Source organism: Balaenoptera ricei, chromosome 8 (genome assembly GCF_028023285.1).
Source record: "Balaenoptera ricei isolate mBalRic1 chromosome 8, mBalRic1.hap2, whole genome shotgun sequence".
Taxonomy (NCBI): Eukaryota; Metazoa; Chordata; class Mammalia; order Artiodactyla; family Balaenopteridae; genus Balaenoptera; species Balaenoptera ricei.
Window position 1 is genome coordinate 9,969,437 of NC_082646.1, and position 20,124 is coordinate 9,989,560.

A 20,124-nucleotide genomic window follows, 5' to 3' on the forward strand; every position below is an offset into this window, starting at 1 on the left:
AATTGAGATATTTTGTATTTTCCCAGTACCCCTGTGAGAAAGATGTGTGGCTTTGCTTAATGAAGTTGAGAGGGGGAGTAGAAGCAAATACTGTACTTAGTCTGGAGGCAGTGAGTTGCGGGGACACTTCTGAATATCAGATTTTTAGTTATTCTGAGATCCTACTTCAGTATATTTTAAAAAGTGGAATAAATATCTAAATAAAATTTTATTAGAATACATAATTCTCCTTTTTTGCCTTTCTAATATAGAAATTTTGTCTGGCAATATAGACCATTTCTTATAATGAGGGATACAGAGGGAGTGAGATACTGGATAAACAAAATCCACAATAATGAAACACTGACTTTGTGCTGCTGTTTAAATCCTGTCTCACTGGGAAAACAACTAAAGAGGCAATGCAGCATTCATGTGTCCTTTTGTCTTTCTGTTTTTACCCATTACGAATAAAAGTTATGAAAACTCACTTAGCATTAGGGAGAAGTCCTATAGTCATCCTGTAAAATACTTGAGTGTTAGAGGAAATGTGTATTATTCAAGATTTATTCTTACTCTGATAGAAAAAGATGATCTTTAAAAAGGCATATTTAGGGAAGCAACCTTAATTTTTCCTTAAGAACTTTATATTTTCAAGTGCAACTTCTAATATAATGGTAATATATGTTTTGAAGCACATGTTAGAGTTAGTTAAACTTGTCCTGGTATGTGCAGACTATCACCCAAATTCAATTCATTTTATGCAATTTTTCAATAAGTAATTAAAAAAGAATCCCTCCTGAGTTTATCCAGTCTGATATTGTAGACCATTTGCTATCAATTCAAAGTTCTCAATTAGCTCCAGTGTTGTTCTAATTACTGGATGTGTTTTCAAGCAACTCCCAGCTAATAACTGTTGGGATGAAGAGTCATTTTCTCGCTATAGACTAGACTGTGCATGCTCATGCTTTACTGTGATGTTTTGACAATGATTCATTAACCAATAATAAGGCCCCAATTGGAACAATTAGACATCGATGCCTTTGCTAGGCTGACCTTTTATTTTGTTCCTCAATATTGTCTTTTCTTGAGTTGGTTTCTAGATAACTCCCAAGAGACTCCTTACTCTACAAAGCAATATCATGAAGACAGCTGTCATTAAATTCAGCTACTTGTACAAAAGCTCCCTCTAGGAGGATGCTCTTGTTAGAAACTCAAGATGGAAAAACATCATAAAAGGAGTCTATGATAAGAGAGAATACATGATTTAAAGGTCCTTTATACCAGTTCATAGAGATTAGGGAGTTAGGCACTATGTCTTTCAATGGCTTGTATAACATCTGGTCAAATCCAGGCCCTCCATCGTTACGTCACTCAAGTTTATGGTTCCTTGTCTTCTAATAGGCAGATTATTTTTATTTCCTAAATATCTGAAACAGAAATATGATAAAAATTGATCACTGATCCACTCAGGTCTATAAAAGATCAATATTATTGTTAATAGTACAATCGCCTTTAAAGGAGGAGCCAAACAAGTGTTTGTCATTTACTGCTTTTGCAGAATCTCTACTGTGTCTTAGTATCATCGTACCTTAGTGACATTCTGCTGGATCTTACCATTGTGGGATGACTTGGGGCCAGATGAAGCCTATTTTGATCTATTCTTTGATTTCAACCCCAAGCTTTCAGCAAGTATGTTCTATTTCTTTAGTCAAACTCATTTTAGATGCTACCTGTCACTTTCAGTGTTTGTGTACAAAGAATTTTGATTGCTCTAGGGCCATATATACTGGATGGTAAAGCTTTGCCTTGAGTGTAAAATTCCTGTGAAATGTTGTTTGATATCAACTGGATCATTGAACCTGCTTCAGCTGGGTGTGGGTTCTTAATAGTAGGTGTGAAAGTGCCTGAAGGATTTAATGCTTAGGCTGAGAGAAACAGTTAGGGAGAGGTATTTAAATGTTCTGAAAAAAAAATTGAAATAGTGTCTCTTTTATTGGTCAACATTTGAGTTGCATTGTAGATGTCTCTTACAACTTCATCAATGTAGTAATGAAGTTGCCAGACTGTACGTGTTAAAAATGCAAGGTAGATAGTAAAGCATATTTCTAAAAATGGAAATTAAATGATGGAAGTTCATGTCCCAAATTGAAATATATAATTACATCCTCCTTGCCCACACAGAAAAACAAGAACTCTCTTCCCACAAACAAATAATCAAATAGTGCTGTCCTTGCTGTTGAAAGATTGGAGTTTAGACCTGGCTAGTCTCCCATTGTAGGACTGAAGGACTTCAGAGTCACTTATCCTTTCTTGATCTCCATTTCCTCTTCTGAAAAATTGGCACTTGAACAAGATAAACCCCTTCCAAGCTCTAAATTCCTTTAAGATAATTTAGTAGAAATGGAATGTTTAAAAAATTTACCCTGTCCCTTTAAAAATGAAAATATGGAAATATCTCTTATGCATTATTTTTAGCTTCCAGAGCAAGTTTTAAAATATAGGGAAGTTTAAAAATATAGGGGAAAAAAATCATTCTATCTCATGTTTCTAGAAAAGTCTTTAAACATGTACCTTGAAGGGTCCTCTTCTTTTACAGATACATTTTAGGAGCAGCTTGGGCTGTGATTTTCCTGAACTAACTCCTCATATGTACTATGATTTTCCAAATACTACTGAAACATGATTCTCCAGTTTACTGTTTATCTTCAGATACTTGTTATCTTTTCAGACTTTCAATGCTGTTTCCAGTATTAAGAAAAAGTTTTGTACAGGCAGCTTTTCTACCACATTTTGGTATATGTAAAATGTGTACAATATAGGAATAAATCTCCAAAGCCAGTCCTTACGCCACCTGTATAGAGAAACAGATTTTCCCTAAATTATTGTTAAATGTGTCTGATTCTGGATGTAGCCATCTAAGAATGCAATGCCCATCTAGTACAAGCAAATAAGTAAAATTTAAATCCTAATTTAATAGGATTTAAAATAGTCCCAGGGACTATTTTAAGACCTGGGAATTTCACAATGTTTATGCAGTTTCAAAAGATTCTTTAAAAGGGAAAAAATATTTATTAATATTGACATTCAGTAGTAAACTAAGGGATGTTTTTGTCTTACCTAATGTTTTTGTGTGGAAGCACACATTTGATGATATTTTAAGATATTTTTAATGGCAAGATGTTCAGCATATTTATACACTTGGAGTCAGCAGCTTTGAGAAACTGTCTCTCTCAGAGGTGCCCGAGTTGAGTGCTTTTGGACTTGGTGGATTTCTAATTAATATCTTGACGCTCTGTTAGAACAACATTGAGATTTGTTTTATTTGAGTAGCACATCTAGAAGCACTTTCATTTTTAAAATTTTACATATAAACCCTTGGCTAAATTTAGAGATTTTTGAAATATTTTGGAAATGATATCGCAAAATTTACCAGTGTTTAGTCCAAGTTGAGTTCTTTTCAATAGAAACTGAAGTGTTTATAGTTTTTTTTTAATCAGAAAAATGAGAAAGAAACACAAGGAGATACATTTATTTCTGGGTAACTTTAAGAGTTTCATTATGCTAAGAAAGGGTAGCGATCATTTAAGAAATTAGAAGAGCCAATATAAAACCAAAAAGAAATAAAAGGATCCAGTATAAAACCAAAAGGCTTTATTCCCTAGTTCTTATTCAGCCCCAATATTAACTGATTTGAAAATAAATAATTAAAATAGTTTTTCTTCCTGGAAAGTAAAATATGGCGCCGTAATGTAATAGGGCCCCATATTTTAAATCCTGTACGAAGCAAACATGGACTGCAGTTAGATGATGCTAGGTCATCACTCTCAGTGCAGAGCAGTGGGTTGGAGCTTCTCTTCTCCAAGTCCATTCCCTGGGCATCTCTGGTCATATCTTGTCTATACAATGTGAAGGGCTTTAAAAGCAGCCACAGCTTGTTTTTCCCTTTCATGTCTGTTCTGCAGTACTTCCAGCAGTGAGATTTCAGGTAAAATGTCTTCTTTTCCAGCATGGGTTGGATTTTTCTTTTCCTTTGAGGCTTGATCACTCAGATTTGAAGGTTTGGGTTTGGGGATGGTCTTAGCATATTCCAAAGCCTAAAAGCATAAAGATAAAATTTTATTTGAGATGGGAAGTGAACCCTGGATTCCTTAAATTAAATCTAGTCTTAGGAAAGGTTTATTGATAATGTAATTGGAGACTATTGCTACAATAATGTACTAAGGGATGGATGGAAATGGAGACCAAATGGAAAATACAAATAATGCAATATAATGCACAGTTTAAACAAAATAAATTAGCCACGTAACAAAATGCTGTGGAAAAAAAGAGAGTTGAAGAATGATATGTACAGTTGTGACTCTGGATATTTTCTTTATAAAACTGAGTTTTATTCAAGTGCTTGAAAATAGATTTCTTATGTGTTTGATCTATTTAGCTTCTGGCAGTCTTATTAAAACCAAACCTCTATTAAGGAGATATTAATTGACCTTTCCATCCAAAGAGGACTTGTTACAGGGTGAGACCAAAGACATCACTGTAGTTGAGATAAAACTGAGTCTCCATTATTACACCAACTATTCTTGTTTCTGGGTTCTTACAACTCTGGCAATTATTTATTAGAGGTTGAAAAATTTTTTTTCCTTTTCTTTAGCGTATCTATAGATACCTGGATACTAAAAAAAGGCAGTCTTTTTTTCAGTGATGTCAGTTCTGACAGGCATTACAATAAAAATGAGATTACTGAATATGATTTCTAAATCTGCCTTTATATGTTTTACTTTTTTAAAATTAACCATTTTTTAAAATTGAAGTATAGTTAATTTACAATGTTGTGTTAGTTTCAGGTGTACAGCAAAGTGATTCAGTTATATATATATATACATGTATATATATACATATATATATGTGTGTATGTGTATATATATATATACTTTTTCAGATTCTTTTCCATTATAGGTTATTACAAGATATTGGATATAGTTTCCTGTGCTATACAGTAGGTCCTTGTTGTTTATCTTTCATATATAGTTGTGTTATATGTTAATCCCAAACTCCTAATTTATCTCTCCCCACCCCCAGTTTTACAGTTTAATAAGAGTTTCTTGAGAGCTAAAATGGGAATGGATAGTATATGTAGGTCCTAGAAGGGGAAAAATCTCCAAAACAGAAAAACTCCAGACTTTTCAGTGTGTGTAGGTGACTTCTATTGGAATTTCTAATTATAGACTTGTTGCCTTGAATCTCTTCATGAACAAATAATGGACTGGAGAAAAAAAGAAAAAGTGGCATCATGGAAACTCAATCAAGTGGATTGAGGTCTTCAAGGTCTGAGGAAGAAAGGCAATAGATAGAAAATATGAGAGTCTGTGAAAGAGAACACGAAGTACAAATTCCTAAAAGCACCAAAGGGTCACTTGTCCCTCATGCAAAGGGTCCCATGTCCTTACCGGGACTGAGGCAGAGACTTGTACTGCAAACCTCGGTGTCTCCATAGAACGTATTTCATTCACATCACAACTTAGAGTTGGATGACTTCTGAGAGGGAGAACATCCTGTATTTATCATTTTTATTGAGTAAAGAAACCTATATAGTACCATCCCTTAGGAAAAATATAGGGAATGAACTTGAGAGAAACAGTGAAGGACTTTCCTCTGACATAAGCACCCAGAGATGGCAAGAAGATGCTAATTTCTTAAAACTTATTTAATGGTAGAGAAGGAAATTGATAGTTAATCAGGATTATTAGTTTTTTTCTACGAAATCACCTAACCATTGAATTTTTGTGTGAGAAACTCAAAATACTATACTTGGAGGAAAACATGTGGAAGACTAAAGATAACAGTGAACTTCAGGGAGAAAAAGAGGCTAACTTTCCAGCATCATATGTGTGTATATCATTTTTACATCAGTATCTGTGAATGATGGGGAGCCGCAGGAACAGTAGTAGCTAAATCATCCTCTGTGTTCAAAAAACGTGGGGAATTTATTGTCATGAGGTCACAGAGGTTTCCCTTTAATTCTAATTAAAAAGACAATTGCCTTGGTGAGAACTTCTTACCTTCTGCCGAGGGACAGCACATTTATTTTCAGTCTTTGCTATTTGTGGCTTTGACGGGATGGATAGTGCCTTCAAGTTGTATTCCTTTACTTGTTTTGCATATTCCTTTTGCTGTATTAATTTCTGCATCTGTCCAGAGAAACAAAGTGAGGGTGACTCACAGGTCCTGCTAGATCGCTCTGTTCTCTATTTAAATTGACACTAATTTTAGTGAGCTGGGCATACAGTATCAGCCGCACGGGGGAAATGGGATCACCGCGTGTAAGGTGACAGCAGTGAAATGGTTAAGTTAATGTTTCTCCTACAAATAGTTTCTCTTGAGGGGGGGAATGTCACTGCAGTAGCACACCCAGTGTTCACTTAACAGTGGCTAAATCACATTCAGCCTCTTCTTTGTTGCGTTTACCCAATTTATTTTCATTTTTGCTTCCAACTTTGAACTCTACTCTCTTTTTATGCCTTGAGTGCAACTGCAGTTAAAACACATTAAATGAAGATCTCCTTTCACTAGAGGAAAGAGAATAAAGTGGATGCACTTTTCATGGCTTGGGAAACTCTTACCCTGAGTGTCTTCTCTGTAGCCACTCTTCAGTATTATCAAGATAACTCTACTGGGAAAGACCCACGACCATATAACACACATCTCTTTTCATGTGCACGTGCCCCACTTTCCTGTTTGGGCCTTCAAAACTAACGAAAAGGTGGATACATAAAACAACATTGGCTGAGTAATTTTATTTTATGGTAGAAGGAGTGCCCGGGGCTTATTACCAATGCTATTTCAGAAGGGTCTCTATTCAGAGGGAGACACTTGAATTAGGACTTGGTTCTGGGGATATCTTTATCCAGTTTTGCTGGAAGACAAAGGGCAAATCCAATCCTGGAAATGCTATATGTACATCACACTCACTTTGTCTCTGATGGACTCAAGGTCAGGTCCGAGGCCTCCAAGCTTCATGTCTCTGTTCTGATAACCTTTCAGCTTGGAACTCTAAAAATACAATCAAAGAGACAGTTTCTTTTAAAGACTTGTATGTCCCCCACACTCAAGTTGTCATAGCCACATAAGAAAGGGAAGAAGCAAAATGAAGAATGGCAGCCTGTGTGGACCGTGGGACAGTGGGTGTGTTTCCCAACAATTCTTCCATTTTAATGGTCGTCATTGATAATCGTTTCCTTGGTAATTTGTAGCTGGTGAGCTAACATGTTTGGACTTTTCCACTTCTGCAATAAAAAACATTGAAATTCTGAAAATTATAAATAAAAAATTTCAAGTGAGTAAAATGCTGCTTTGTTATTAACATTTTTAACATAACGGATACATTACTAATTTGCTGCTGCTGCTATGAGTATTATGTCTAGTTTTGTACCGTTCACTGAACCAACTGATTTCCCTGGAAGAGACGATCTAAACGAATCAGGTAAGCACACTGCTTCGAAGAGAGGGCACCCTGTCTAATGTCATAATACTCAAAAGAAAGGAAACATTTAAGGGTTAAGAGTCTAAGCAAGACCCACTGAGAAACTCATTTTATTCAGTGTGATTTTGGATATTTTGAAAGGTACAAATAATTTTATATGATAATGCTTATTACCCTTGCATATTTAAAGGGACAGAGTAACAGACTGTGGCTATTTAATTATTAAATTATGTCAGTTGAGCACAGTAACAGGCAGGAAAAATACTAACGTGCTCCTGACTGTAGGACAGGTTAAGATATTCCCCAAACTCCCACTTTTGACATGAAGTCTGACTTGCTACTTGCAGCAGATACCCAGTCTGAAGCAGCTTAGCTTTAATCATTCCACCAACTCACAAAAGATGTAATGTAAAGCATGAATAATTGCTTATTGCATCCCTGTTGAAGTTCTTACTATCACCTCGAATGAACATCGTGGCTGTCACAGAAAAACAGAACCGAGGGTCTAGCACTGCAGACTGACACAAAGGAAAGAGTGTGGCCCGAAGGGGTCATCTCCAAACGCCACTGACTCCTTGACAGGCTGAGCAGCTTCCAGTGAAGAGATGTTTCTCAAGGGAGAGCGATGGCTCCTAACAGAGTTTGTTCTGGGTGACCGGCAATCAAAAATCCTGGATTTACTTGTTGGCTTCAAGTAATCTTGATTGGTTCTCAGTGCTGTAATTTTGTTTGATCTCTTTCCATCAAAAATCTTTTTAACAGCTTTATTGAGGTAAAATTCACACACCACCAGATTCACCCATTTGAAGTTGTACAGTTCAGTGGTTTTTAGTATAGTCATCAAGTTGTGCGAAAGTCACCACAATCCAATTAGAACATTTTCATTGTCCTAAAAAGAAACCCCATACCCATTAGCAGTCCCTTCCCTCCCCCCACCTCCAGCCCTAGGCAACCACTAAGCTACTTTCTGTCTCTTCAAAAGGCTTTCATAGTCAAAGAATCCCTAGAATTTACTTTGATTTACCTCTCTTTGGCTGTTACAAGACCAAAAGGTCACAATGGCACCATGCCCCCCCCCCAATTTTTAAAAATTAAATCAACAATAATAGTCTCATTAGGTCTCCAAACACAGGGGGAAAATAAAAGCATGTTTTCAAAAAATCCCCGGTGGGGTTTGCTGCTAGTCTTTGAATGAGATGCACACAGGGTGACATCAGCCAACTCTGGCTCTAGCTGACGGCTGACCAGACCAGATCTACCCCTTGGAACTGGTGTCCACTGGTCGTGGCTTTGGCAGAGTCTGGCATAGGATCTCCTGGTGGAAGGTTTCTGCTGGCCATCAATCACACGTCTTCTCAAGCCAGAAGAGTGACTTTTATTGTAAACGTGGGGCAAAAGGTGCCTGACTTGAAAATGACATTGACTGTCCCGGGAGGACTTGTTTCAACTCTGAGAGGTCGTGCCCCGCTGTGGGGGACACTGCAGGGCTTTCCTCCAGAACATTCCTCAGATGTGTAAGGGTGAGAAAGTTACTCAGAGACGGGACGGAAAACAATGCCTCAAATACTGGGGAACAGCAAGTGAAGGAAGTTTGCTCTGCGGTTGCTAAACTTAATCCAAATAAACCTCGTCTTAGAAGCAGTCAAGCAGCAATACCCGGATTGTCTGTGACAACAAACACACGAGTTAATTACTGCAGCTCAGCTCAACACAGCTGTCAGAGAACTCCTTAAGCAGTTATTTTGTGGCAGGTTGCGGTAGATATTTTTATTACTGTTTGTCATCACTTGTGCCGTGTTAATCTCTCACTGCCTGATGTCTGGATTCAGTGGCATGGACAATGCTGAATGTTCATAAATTGGTCACAACAGAACTGCCAGAAGAGGAACGGTGCTTGGGCCTATTATCTTGACAAATCCTCCAATTTTTAATGTGATTCAAGTCGATTCCCTTGGAAACCACGAGATTTGCTTTGACTAGGAAATAGGCATGACCTGGGTAATGAGTCCCTCTGCCTGGGGCCCCGGCTACCTGCTGTCCTATACAAATAGCTCGGTTCTAAATCATTTTAGCTTCTGGAATGGCTTCCCGGACAAAGAGTGCTTCTGTGTCTTTGTCGGATGTAGGCTGAAAGTCTTGGATGGAGAAAATGGATACGTGTGGATTGCAACGTCTCTGAGAGAAAGCAGGAAGGCAGGGATTTCCCAAGTTGGAAAGAGGGCTTGGGAAGTGGGAAGTGGAAGTTCTCTTTCTTCCTCTTCCCTCCCCTCCCCGATCTTAGATGTCTCATGATACACACCATCACTGGGTACTGTCCTCTGCCTTCCCTCGGTAAAACACAGATTCAAACTACCAAGAGGAGAAGGAAGGGAAAGGAAACTAACATTTAGTTGATGTCTATTCTTTGCTAGGCACTAAGCTAAGGTTTTAATACATTATTTCACTTAACTGTCAAACCAAATCTATAAAAAGAACAATTCTGATTGTGTGTATGAGGAAATAGGGGCTCAGGTGAATTAATAGCTTGTCTGAGTCACAGAGAGATTAGGTGATGAGAAATTAGAAATGGCTGAGTGCGTGACTTCCACTAAACCCTGCTCATTAGGAATTGTTAAAAGCTTGCATTTTCATCAATAATCCACAGTTGGCAAGAACCCTAACTCAGAAGGTTCTCTTCCGAGGTAGTGAGTTTGAGCTCTTTTTTAGGCCCTGGTAACTCGTAAATTCCAGAGTGACAGGACGCCCTCACCTTGAGAATGTGTTGGTTCCTAAGCTCTGAATACATTTCCCTATAGAAATAATAATACACACAGTGTCTGGCTTCCTAGTCCAGTCTACAAACCCTATTCTATTTATGAAGTACTTGAAAACAGTACTAATCGTACCTCAGATTAGGTACGATTAACTGTCAAGTAATGATGTTTTGGTGGAAAAATAAGTTACTTATGAACCCAGGAACACATTTCTTCTTATTTACTGTGAAACTGGGGATCATCCCAGCTCTAAACAACCAGTAGTGGTTTCCACAGCCTGGGCAAGAATTAGGTACCCCGGCAGGACGGAGGATGTGAGGGAGGGTCAGATGAGGAGCTCAAGGAGCCCTCAGGTCGGCGTGTGGGAAGGGGCGGAGGGGAGGACCCCGGGGTTGTGAGCGAGCTGGAGGCCTAGGCTCTCAGGTGGCGGCAGTGGGCTGGGGCGTTTCATGTGCATCAACCTCTGAGGTTCTATCTCAGGAGGACACACCAAGCTGGTCCTCCTTTTCTTCTCTGCAATATGACCCACTGTCATTCTAGTCCAGCTTTCCCTTCTTCTCTTCAAGGCCACCCTTTCCTTTTTTTCTGAGACTCCCATGTGGGTGTCCACTGACTTCACGATCCCCTATTCCTGGAGTGCCCTGCATCTGCCCTGCACACCACAGCCAGAGCAGTCTTTCTAAAACATTAATCTAACTGTGGTTAAAATTCTTCCATGCCCCCCGCCAACCCCCTTGCCTCCCCACCAGCTGAGGGATTAGAGCCCTCCTTCTTCCAATGACGAGCAAGATCCTCGAAGACCCGGTCCCCGACCTACTTCTCCACTGTCACCTCTCGACACTCAGCGCCTCCCACTTTGAGTGACAGCAGCCCTGAAATGCATCAGTTCCCAGCATGCTTTGTGTTCTCTCAAGCTTCAGAACATTTGCTCACACTGGTCCCTCTGCCTGAAATGCTTTCAGTCTTCCTTCTTTTGCTAACTCTCAATCATCCTCTAAGGTGCCTCACGATCACCTCCTGAAGCTCTGCTTGACCCGCAGGTGGGGATGTGTCCTCCTCTGTGTTCACTGTGCATCTCTCTCTCTTATTTCAACATGATACTGCTGGGGACAGGGCGTGGCTCGTTTGCTATACATCCCAGCACCTGACACAGTTCCCGGTAGGAATTCAACACATATATGTTGAGTTGAACTAAGGATGGCTCCATAAATCTGCCTTATAGTGGACGCCCCACTGGTGTCCACTGGTCCCCCAGCTGCTGGGAGTGTTGTCTGCTATGGCTTACAGTCGAGTCCCTCCCTAAGAACTGCCCTCAGCCAGATGGAGCGGCTGTGCCCAAAGTTACAACCCTCCCCCAGAGACAGTCAATAGCCAATGGCTGATCCATGTGGGGGAACATCTGGGTTCCTTGCCTCTGAAGGGCCATCCCAACTTCAGAACCCTCATGGGCTTGGCTGAGGCATCCTTTGCACCAGCCTCAAAGCCGCCCCTTCTCCCTCACCCGGCCCTGCCCCCTCCCTCCCCGACAGGGGTGGTTCCCCGGTAACTCTCTTGCTCACAAATCTCCATTTCAGAGTCTGTTCCTGGCGGGGCCAATCCACCACAGGACTATTGCTTCCAGCTAGTAAACTGGGCAACTATTTCCCTGTTGCCCAGTAAAGCAGAATGCATTTTCCAGCCTTTTCCTTACTATTTGACACTAGAAACAAGTGATCTTTCCTGAAGGGTTTTTATTGTTTGTAACAGTAGAGAAACACAAAGGACATAAAAAGGCTCCTTCAACGCTCCTTCATTTCTTCCTGGAAATCTTCCTCTTTGCCTCCCACCCCCATTTCCCTTATTTAACAAAGCAGACCTGATGGGAAAGACCTAAGTGCACAAGGGTGCTAGTCATGGTGAATCTTAGGTAAACACAGAACTCAGTAAAGCAAACATTTCAGAAGAAAGCTCAGTCATTGGCTGGCTGTCCTGGGTGTTTTACTGCAGGAGCCGAGGTGGGATGAAGGCTGAGAAGGGGTGGGGACTAGAGAGGAGGAAGGAGGGGGAGGAGGGAGGAGCACCAGCAGCATCCCTATTCCAGGCCCGTGATAAGGAGAATGAAAATCCAGGTCCCTGTGTATTAGCAAAATAAAAGTTTAAGTAAGTAAGATGCTTTTATTACCTTAATGCTGCTGCTTTTCCTATGCTTCTTCCCCTTTTCCAGTTGAAACAGATAGCCTTCAGAATTGCTACGGCTAATTTTCACTTGGTTTCTTTGGCTTCTCTCTGAACTGAGTTGGGATGCACTTTCCACCCTTGATGGTATGGGTGGAAGCGTGACGCCGGGTAAGGCCCCTTCGTGGGGATGCGCCTCAGTCAGATGCATTAGGGCTTGCTGGTGCTGCTCCATCGTCCGGGTGAGCCGTGAGTCTGGGGAAGCACTACCAGGTTGGCTCTCAGAGGAAGAATGGAACTTCCTTAAAGGAAAAAAAAAAAATAGCACAAATCTGTTAATGAAACCTAGATACATAAGACTTTTAGCATAAAAGTCTTTATGAACCATTAATTTGATGTCTTTATCACTCCCCCAGTCAAATTAATGTTCTTTAGCTTAATCTTTTCATAAATACATTAATTTCTTAATATCCTCTATTTTTTCTTTAGGATATTCTAGCTCTTGCTTAGAACTTTCATTTAGTGCATTCAGAATAGAAAAAACATCATTCTGAAAAATCAAAGGCATTCCCACCACAAAACACCTGGACAGGTTGGATTAAATTAAACAAATGCCCTTTTAATTAGATAGTTGGATTTGTAAGAGAGACAGGGAATCTTCAGAGACCACAAACTAAACAGAAACTAAAACTAAAGCAGATTTAGATAAGATGAAGCTATGGCTTTCTTTGAGGGAGTTTGGACCTAAGTGCTTGAGTTTCACCATTCAACACTGGTATGGGATATGTGAGATCTTGGCTCTGTGTCAGGCAGAGAATCAGAACTAAGATGCCTGCGTGAAGGCTGTAACCCTTGAAGAGCTACACCCTCAATAAAATGGCAGATTAGTGAAAAACTCATTCACCAGCCTTGGGCAACAACAAAGCAAGCCTATCTGTCTTAATGTAGGCTCTGAGGTGGGAAAAAAATTCCCTGTAAATAGCTATGGGACAATATTTGGGGTTCAAATTTACCTTCCCCACATAATCATGGAAATCCAACACCAAGAAATTAACATAAAGTGATCCTAGAGGAAGGATACCTCTGTAGTATCTGGCAGAAGCAAGTTCTCTGGAAGGATACATTCCCACCCAAGCCTGCCTAGGTGTCTACAGATAAGATGGATAAGTTCACAATCCAAAATCCTAGAACATGTGAGTAAATAACCTACGAAGTATGAGAATCAGCAGATACACATGCACACACACACACACAAAGCAGTAGTAGATTTCTAAGAACTTAAGGTAATTGAATATTAGATAGCATTCATAAGGAAGCATGTTTATAATGATTAAAGACATGAAAGAAGAAATCAAAACCCTGAGAAATATATTCTGAAAAAATAACAGGAAGGTTTTAATCAGAACCATATAGAACTCCTAGACATGAAAAACACCATTACTGAAATTTACAACTCAGTGGATACACTAAAGAGCATATTGGAGCTGAAGAGACTTAGAAACTTAGAGGAAATTTCTCAGAAAGAAGCATAGAGGGATAAGAGATGGAAATAAGAAACAGTTAAAAAGACACAGAGTCTAGAATAAGAGAATCAAATATACATCTACTTGGTGTTCCTGAAGGAAAATTAGAGCAAATTTGGGAGACATAATATTCAAAGGACAAATGGGTGATAATTTTCCAGAATTTATGAAAGAAATGAACCCTCAGATTTAGGAATCCCAGAAAAAATCACAAGCAGGATTACAAATTTCAAACCTAGATACATCACAGTGAAGCTTCAGAACACCAAAAACAGAGACCTCAAAATCAAGAAGAGAAAAAAAGACAAAGACAAAAAGAATGATAATTACATTGATAAAAGACTTTTCAAAGAAATAGAGAAGCCAGGAAATAGAAAAACAGTGTTTTCAAAGAGGTTAATTCTTTATCAAGTTAAACATAATTTAAGATAGAGAGGAAAGTAAAGGAATTTCCAGTAAATTTACCAGTGAAATGTACTTGCTGAAAGAACTTCTAAAGGATCTACTTCAGGAAGAAAGAGTAAAATGGAAAAAAGAATGGGAGGCAAAGACAATAATAAACAACTGGTTAAATCTAAAACAGCACTGACTCTATACAACAATAATAAAACAACAATTAGTTTTAGAGATATAAGATGCTGGTTAAAAATAATATGTATGACACAAAGGGTGACTGGATTAGAACAATCCAATGATTTTGAATATGTCTGCAGAAGAATAGAAATTTTAACACTAGACTAGTTAATAATGTAAGTTTAAAAAAAAAAGAATAGAAAGAGAATATGCATTTCCAAATCAGTAGAGGGAAAAAGTAGCAGAAAGTTCTATCAGTTCAACAGACAATATTAAAAAAATAAAGACAATACGTATTGGAAAAAGTAGGGTGGCTAGGACAAATTAAGATAGTAGAAATTAATCGAAATATATGAGTATCACAAAAAAATGTAAGTAGTTTAAAGTTTAATATCTGCCCACAAATAACAACAAAAGAAAAGCCAAACAAAAAAACACATGAGAACTAAATAGTTTTACTGGAAAATTCTATGAAATCTTCAAGAAGCAGTTCCAATTGTACATGAAGTCTCCCAGAGGATATAAAACGGGGGAATTATTTTAAGGCTGGTATAATCTTGATAACACATCCAGACGGGGGCCAATGACAGATTGGAGAATTTTAAGCCAGTCTCACTTCCTGCATGTGAATGTTAAATCCTAAACAGTGTTAACAAATCAAATCAAGCAATATATTAAAATAGTATGACAAGTTGGGTTAGTCCTAGGAATAAAAGGATGATGGAATGTTAGAAAATCTGTTAACACATTTAGCCACATAAAGGATTCAAGGAGAAAATTTTTCAATTGATGCAGAGAATTTGATAACATTAAACATCTATTTATGATAGAAGTTCTTTGCAGGAAAAAAATAGGAATAGGAGGTCATTTCCTATTTATCTCCCTAACTACTAAAAATTAAATATTTTTAATGGCAAAAATGTTAGACTCACTCCCTCTAAAGTCAGGAAGAAAAGACAAGAATGCCTGCTATCTATCTATCACTATGTCTTCTAGGAAGCGAATTCCTAATCTTATTAATTGTACATTCCATACCTCCAAGTGGAACACTTAAATGTCTTCTGATTAATTCATGTGTGTCAAATTGTCTCCCTACTTTGAAAATAAGCTCCTTGAAGGTTCCCATGCATCATACTACTTTTGTATCTTTTATAGCATTTTAGTCCTATATCCAGCCATATCAGGTATGTAATAAACACATTTGACTGAATGATATCAAGAAATACCCCGATTTTAAAAATAACTTTTCTTTCTTCTAATTATAGAAGTAATGCATCTACATTGTAGGGAACTTGGACAACTCAGAAAATATAAAGAAGAAATTAAAAATAATCCCAATCTCTCTTGCCAGAAATAACCACTATTGACATTTTTGTGCATTTTTCATCTTCTCTGCACATTTTGACATAGTAGATAGAGCTCATACTCCTTAAGTGTAATTTTTGTACTGTACTATTTTCTCTTTATAGAAGCATTTCTTCATAAACATGGTTTTTAATGGTTACATGATATTAAATATTATAATTAATCTAAACATTTCCATATTCAATTATTGTTGTCATTTCTGTAAATGATATATATATATATTATTGAAGTGTAGCTGATGTACAGTGCTGTGACAATCTCTGCTGTACAGCAAAGTGACTCAGTTATACACATATAGACATTCTTTTTTTGTATTCTTTTCCGCTGTGGTTTATCACAGGATACTGAATACAGTTCCCTGTGCTATACAGTAGGACCTGTTGTTTATCCATCCTAAATGTAATAGTTTGCATCTACTAACCCCGAATTCCCGGTCCATCCCTCTCCCTCCCCTCCTCTCCCTTGGTAACCACAAGTCTGTTCTCTATGTCCGTGATTCTGTTTCTGTTTTGTAGATAGGGTCATTTGTGCCATATTTTAGATTCCACATATAAATGATATCATATGGTTGTAAATGATATGTTTACACCCACGTGTTTTTTTTTTTTCTGTATTTTAGATTATTTTATTAGGATAGACCATTACAGAGTTGGAGAGAATTTGTTCCCTGTGGACATTACTTGCGACCCTTAAAATATACTGATCTTTTTTGACTGGGTCCCTCTGCCCTTCTCCCTCCAACCTCTGGTTTAACGACACTAGAAAAAGTAAAGGAGACAGGGAAGAAGAAAAGAAATACATCAAAAGTGGACTATTTTCTGCAGAAATCAGAGGCAAGGACGTCGTTAGGAGAATTTTTCCTCTTGCCTGACCATCGCCATGAACACCCCCCGCCCCTCCACCCCATCCTCCCCCTCCTATCTTTCTCTAGCAGCCTCTCATTACTCTAGAAAACCACTTGAGAACAAGGAATTCTTACCATAATATTTCTAAGTTCTTATACTTTGTTTCTGTATAAGTCCCTTTGGGTTGCTTCTTATTTTCAGTTGATCCATTATCATTTATGTTAGAAACAGACTGAGAGCCTTTCTGGCTAAGGGATGCATGCTTCTTAGTAAGTTCATGAAGATAGTTCAAGTCCATATTGGAAAGAGTGTCAATGTGTAGCTGCTGATATGAAAATCTTTTCTCTTCTTGGTCTTTGTGTCCTCTTTCTGTATTAACATTCATCATTGAGTGATACCTGGTAGAATTTTTATATAGTACCTTGTCAGAAGCCTGGTGTGGTGGAGCAAATTTATTGGAGGTTACTTTGGGTTCCTGGCTTCTCGGTATACCTGAGTATTGTAAATCATTGTTCGGGGCATTCATCATCACGACTGTTTCCTGTTTCACTGCAGTATCTATAGGCTTATTTGGGGTTTGCTGCTGTCTGGAAGAGTTATTCTGGTTTCCCTGACTGACAACCAGCTCTTCAGTCACCAAAGGCTTTGGGCCATGCCGGTGTTTATGCTGTTTTCGAATCTTGTGCTTGGCTGGTCTTCTGGAAGGTTGCTGGCCATTGGTTGTTTCTGAAGATTGACCTCTGGGTCCACTGCTTGATTTTGCATTTTCAAATTGAGACCAGTGTTCCTGGTAATCCTAAAAAGATATTTTTAGTTAATATAAAGTTAAAAGATTGGCACTCTTCACAAATTTTAGTGTTTCTCAAACTGGGAGTTAAGACTTCTAGGAAGGTGACCACAGAATTGAAAAGAGATAAAGAAGGAGAACAGAGGGTCCTTTCCTCGTTTCAGGTAATGAGAGGGTGATTAGCTGAGTGGTTCCTCCTGGCAGTTTCAGATTATGAATTTTCTAGAAAGAAATAGCTTAGAATGGGCATTATATTAAGGGCAAGTCTTTGACCTATGATGTTGTAAAATGAAGTATTACCAAATTGGGGGGGGAAAAGCAGCTTTACCTCTAAAGAGCTGCATACAACGGAAGTGCAAATCAACATCAAAATATGCAAGTTTATCTTAACTAAGATGATTATTTAAAAAAATATTATCCAGAAAGAACATCAACAATTTGCTTTACCCACCAAGTACAAGTTTAATATGAAATACAATTCAGATTATCAGATCTTCTTACTCATATAGGTCAGAAGCTAGAAATGATCTCTTCACCAGATGAAACAAATTAGATTTTATTCAGAGGATTATAAAAGAGTCTGTGTGGTGATAGGACATCTGTGAAACCACAAGGGTTGTTTTGCTTCTGTTCCTTAATATAGCCTGTACTTAGGCAATCAAACATCTGGGGGAAATATTTCAATTTCAGAGCAGTCTTTATGCTTTCCAAAGTCTTGTAACAACAAAATGTACTCCTGGTATAATAGATACACTATGTAACTATATTGTGCTAAGCCATTTAGACATATTTCCCAAGGAATAAAGCGCTCATTACTTTGTGAAAAACTAGCTGAGTTAAGAGGCCTTTGGAAAGAATGATTAAATGCTTACTGAAAACAGTCAGAGGACCATATGCCTCAGTGTGTTATATAACTGCAACATAATTCTTCCTTGCTGAACACACGTATAAAAAGCCTCTGTGGCCTGTATCTATGCAATGTTAATCGAAAAATGCAAGTTACCCAGATCATTTGAGAAAAAAACTTGAATAAATCATGTTTTTGCTCAAATTGTTTTAAGGATAAATTCAACTTCTATTTCACTTTTCTGATATAATTGCTAAGGCTCATCCTACTCCTGTATAATATCATTTAATGGTATTCTATGTCTCATGAAATCTCATTATAATGATAAGGTTGAGATTATTCAATTTAAAACAGTAATATACAATATGACTTCTTATATCAGTTTTCAAGTAAGAATGACTTATAATTCAAAATTTAGAGTAAGTTTTTAGAATTTGAGCTTTCTGGAGGATTGGCCAGGTTCTTAGTAGCTCCTCTAAACTTTAAATTTTTACCTGCGGTGCTCCAAAAAAGAAAAAACTTCCTTTTCTATCTGTATTTCAATTAAGAAAGGTCCTTCCTTTCATGCAGTATATTGAGCTGCATGGGGGAAACGTGGGCAAGGAGGCTCTGCCAACAGACAGCCCAAGAGCATCCTTCCTGGTAGTGGATCCAGAAGAACATTGTTATTTACACTCTTGTAGGTGTGTTCATGAAACACAGCGGCTCTTTTCATGGCTGTCATCACTGTTCTTGAAGCTCAAAAAAGATCCCTCTTTGCTATGACCTAGAGATATTTATTAACGCTGATAATGTCATTCTTTTCAATATTTGTTCAGCCTTCTTTTAAATTGAAGGATAGTTGATTTACAGTGTTGTGTTAATTTCTGTGGTACAGCCAAGTGACTCAGTTTTACACATATATACATCTATTTTTATATTCTTTTCTGTTATGGTTTATCACAGGATCTTGAATATAGCTCCCTGTGTTATACAGTAGGACCTTGTTATTTATCCATTCTATCTATAATGGTTTGCATCTGCTAATCCCAAATTCCCAGTTCATCCCTCCCCCACTTCGCCTTCCCTTTGGCAACCACAAGTCTGTTCTCTATGTCTTTGGGTCTGTTTCTCTTTCGTGCATAAGTTCACTTGTGTTACATTTTAGATTCCACATGTAAGTGATATCATATGGTGTCTGTCTTTCTCTTTCTGACTTATTTCACTTAGTATGATAATCTCTAAGTCCAACCATGCTTGTTCAGCCTTTAAATTGCTAGAAAAATCAGTGACCAGGAACTCTTTTTCTGCTGGCGTCTGACTGTACTTGTCCAGCTCTCTCTCTCTCTCATTTCCACCAAAAAAACCTATCAAGAGGGCTTCCCTGGTGGCGCAGTGGCTGAGAGTCTGCCTGCCGATGCAGGGGACACGGTTTCGAGCCCTGGTCTGGGAAGATCCCACATGCTGGGGAGCAACTAGGCCCGTGAGCCACAATTACTGAGCCTGCGCGTCTGGAGCCTGTGCTCCGCAACAAGAGAGGCCGCGATAGTGAGGGGCCCGCGCACCGCGATGAAGAGTGGCCCCCGCTTGCCACAACTAGAGAAAGCCCTCGCACAGAAACGAAGACCCAACACAGCCAAAAATAAATTAAAAAAAAAAAAAAAAAACCTATCAAGAATTTTTTTTCCTGGGGTACCAGACCCCAAATCTTGGGTTACCACTTGGTCTTAATCATGTTATACCTTTTGCAGCTGACAATTCAGATGACAGTAGTGCTCTTCACAGGGTGCTTTGTCAACAAGGCCAAGGACTCATCATTTCAGGAGAAACTTCAATTGC

The 20,124-nt window shown here is 38.5% G+C and overlaps 1 protein-coding gene across 3 annotated transcripts in view; it reads right to left on the reverse strand.

Annotated features, from left to right (window-relative positions):
• Positions 1-3,875: 3,875 nt before the first annotated feature.
• Positions 3,876-20,124, reverse strand: part of JHY (junctional cadherin complex regulator) — a 59,400-nt gene continuing 43,151 nt past the window's right edge. For 2 of the 3 annotated variants that reach the window (XM_059929272.1, XM_059929270.1), the window contains 5 exons: positions 16,807-17,468; positions 12,374-12,668; positions 6,949-7,029; positions 6,039-6,167; positions 3,876-4,073 (listed from right to left, as the gene is read on the reverse strand). In XM_059929272.1, coding sequence (XP_059785255.1) covers positions 3,876-4,073; positions 6,039-6,167; positions 6,949-7,029; positions 12,374-12,668; positions 16,807-17,468 — 1,365 coding nt within the window. The remainder of the gene's footprint in view (positions 4,074-6,038; positions 6,168-6,948; positions 7,030-12,373; positions 12,669-16,806; positions 17,469-20,124) is intronic. The other variant, XM_059929271.1, reaches the window with a different exon arrangement.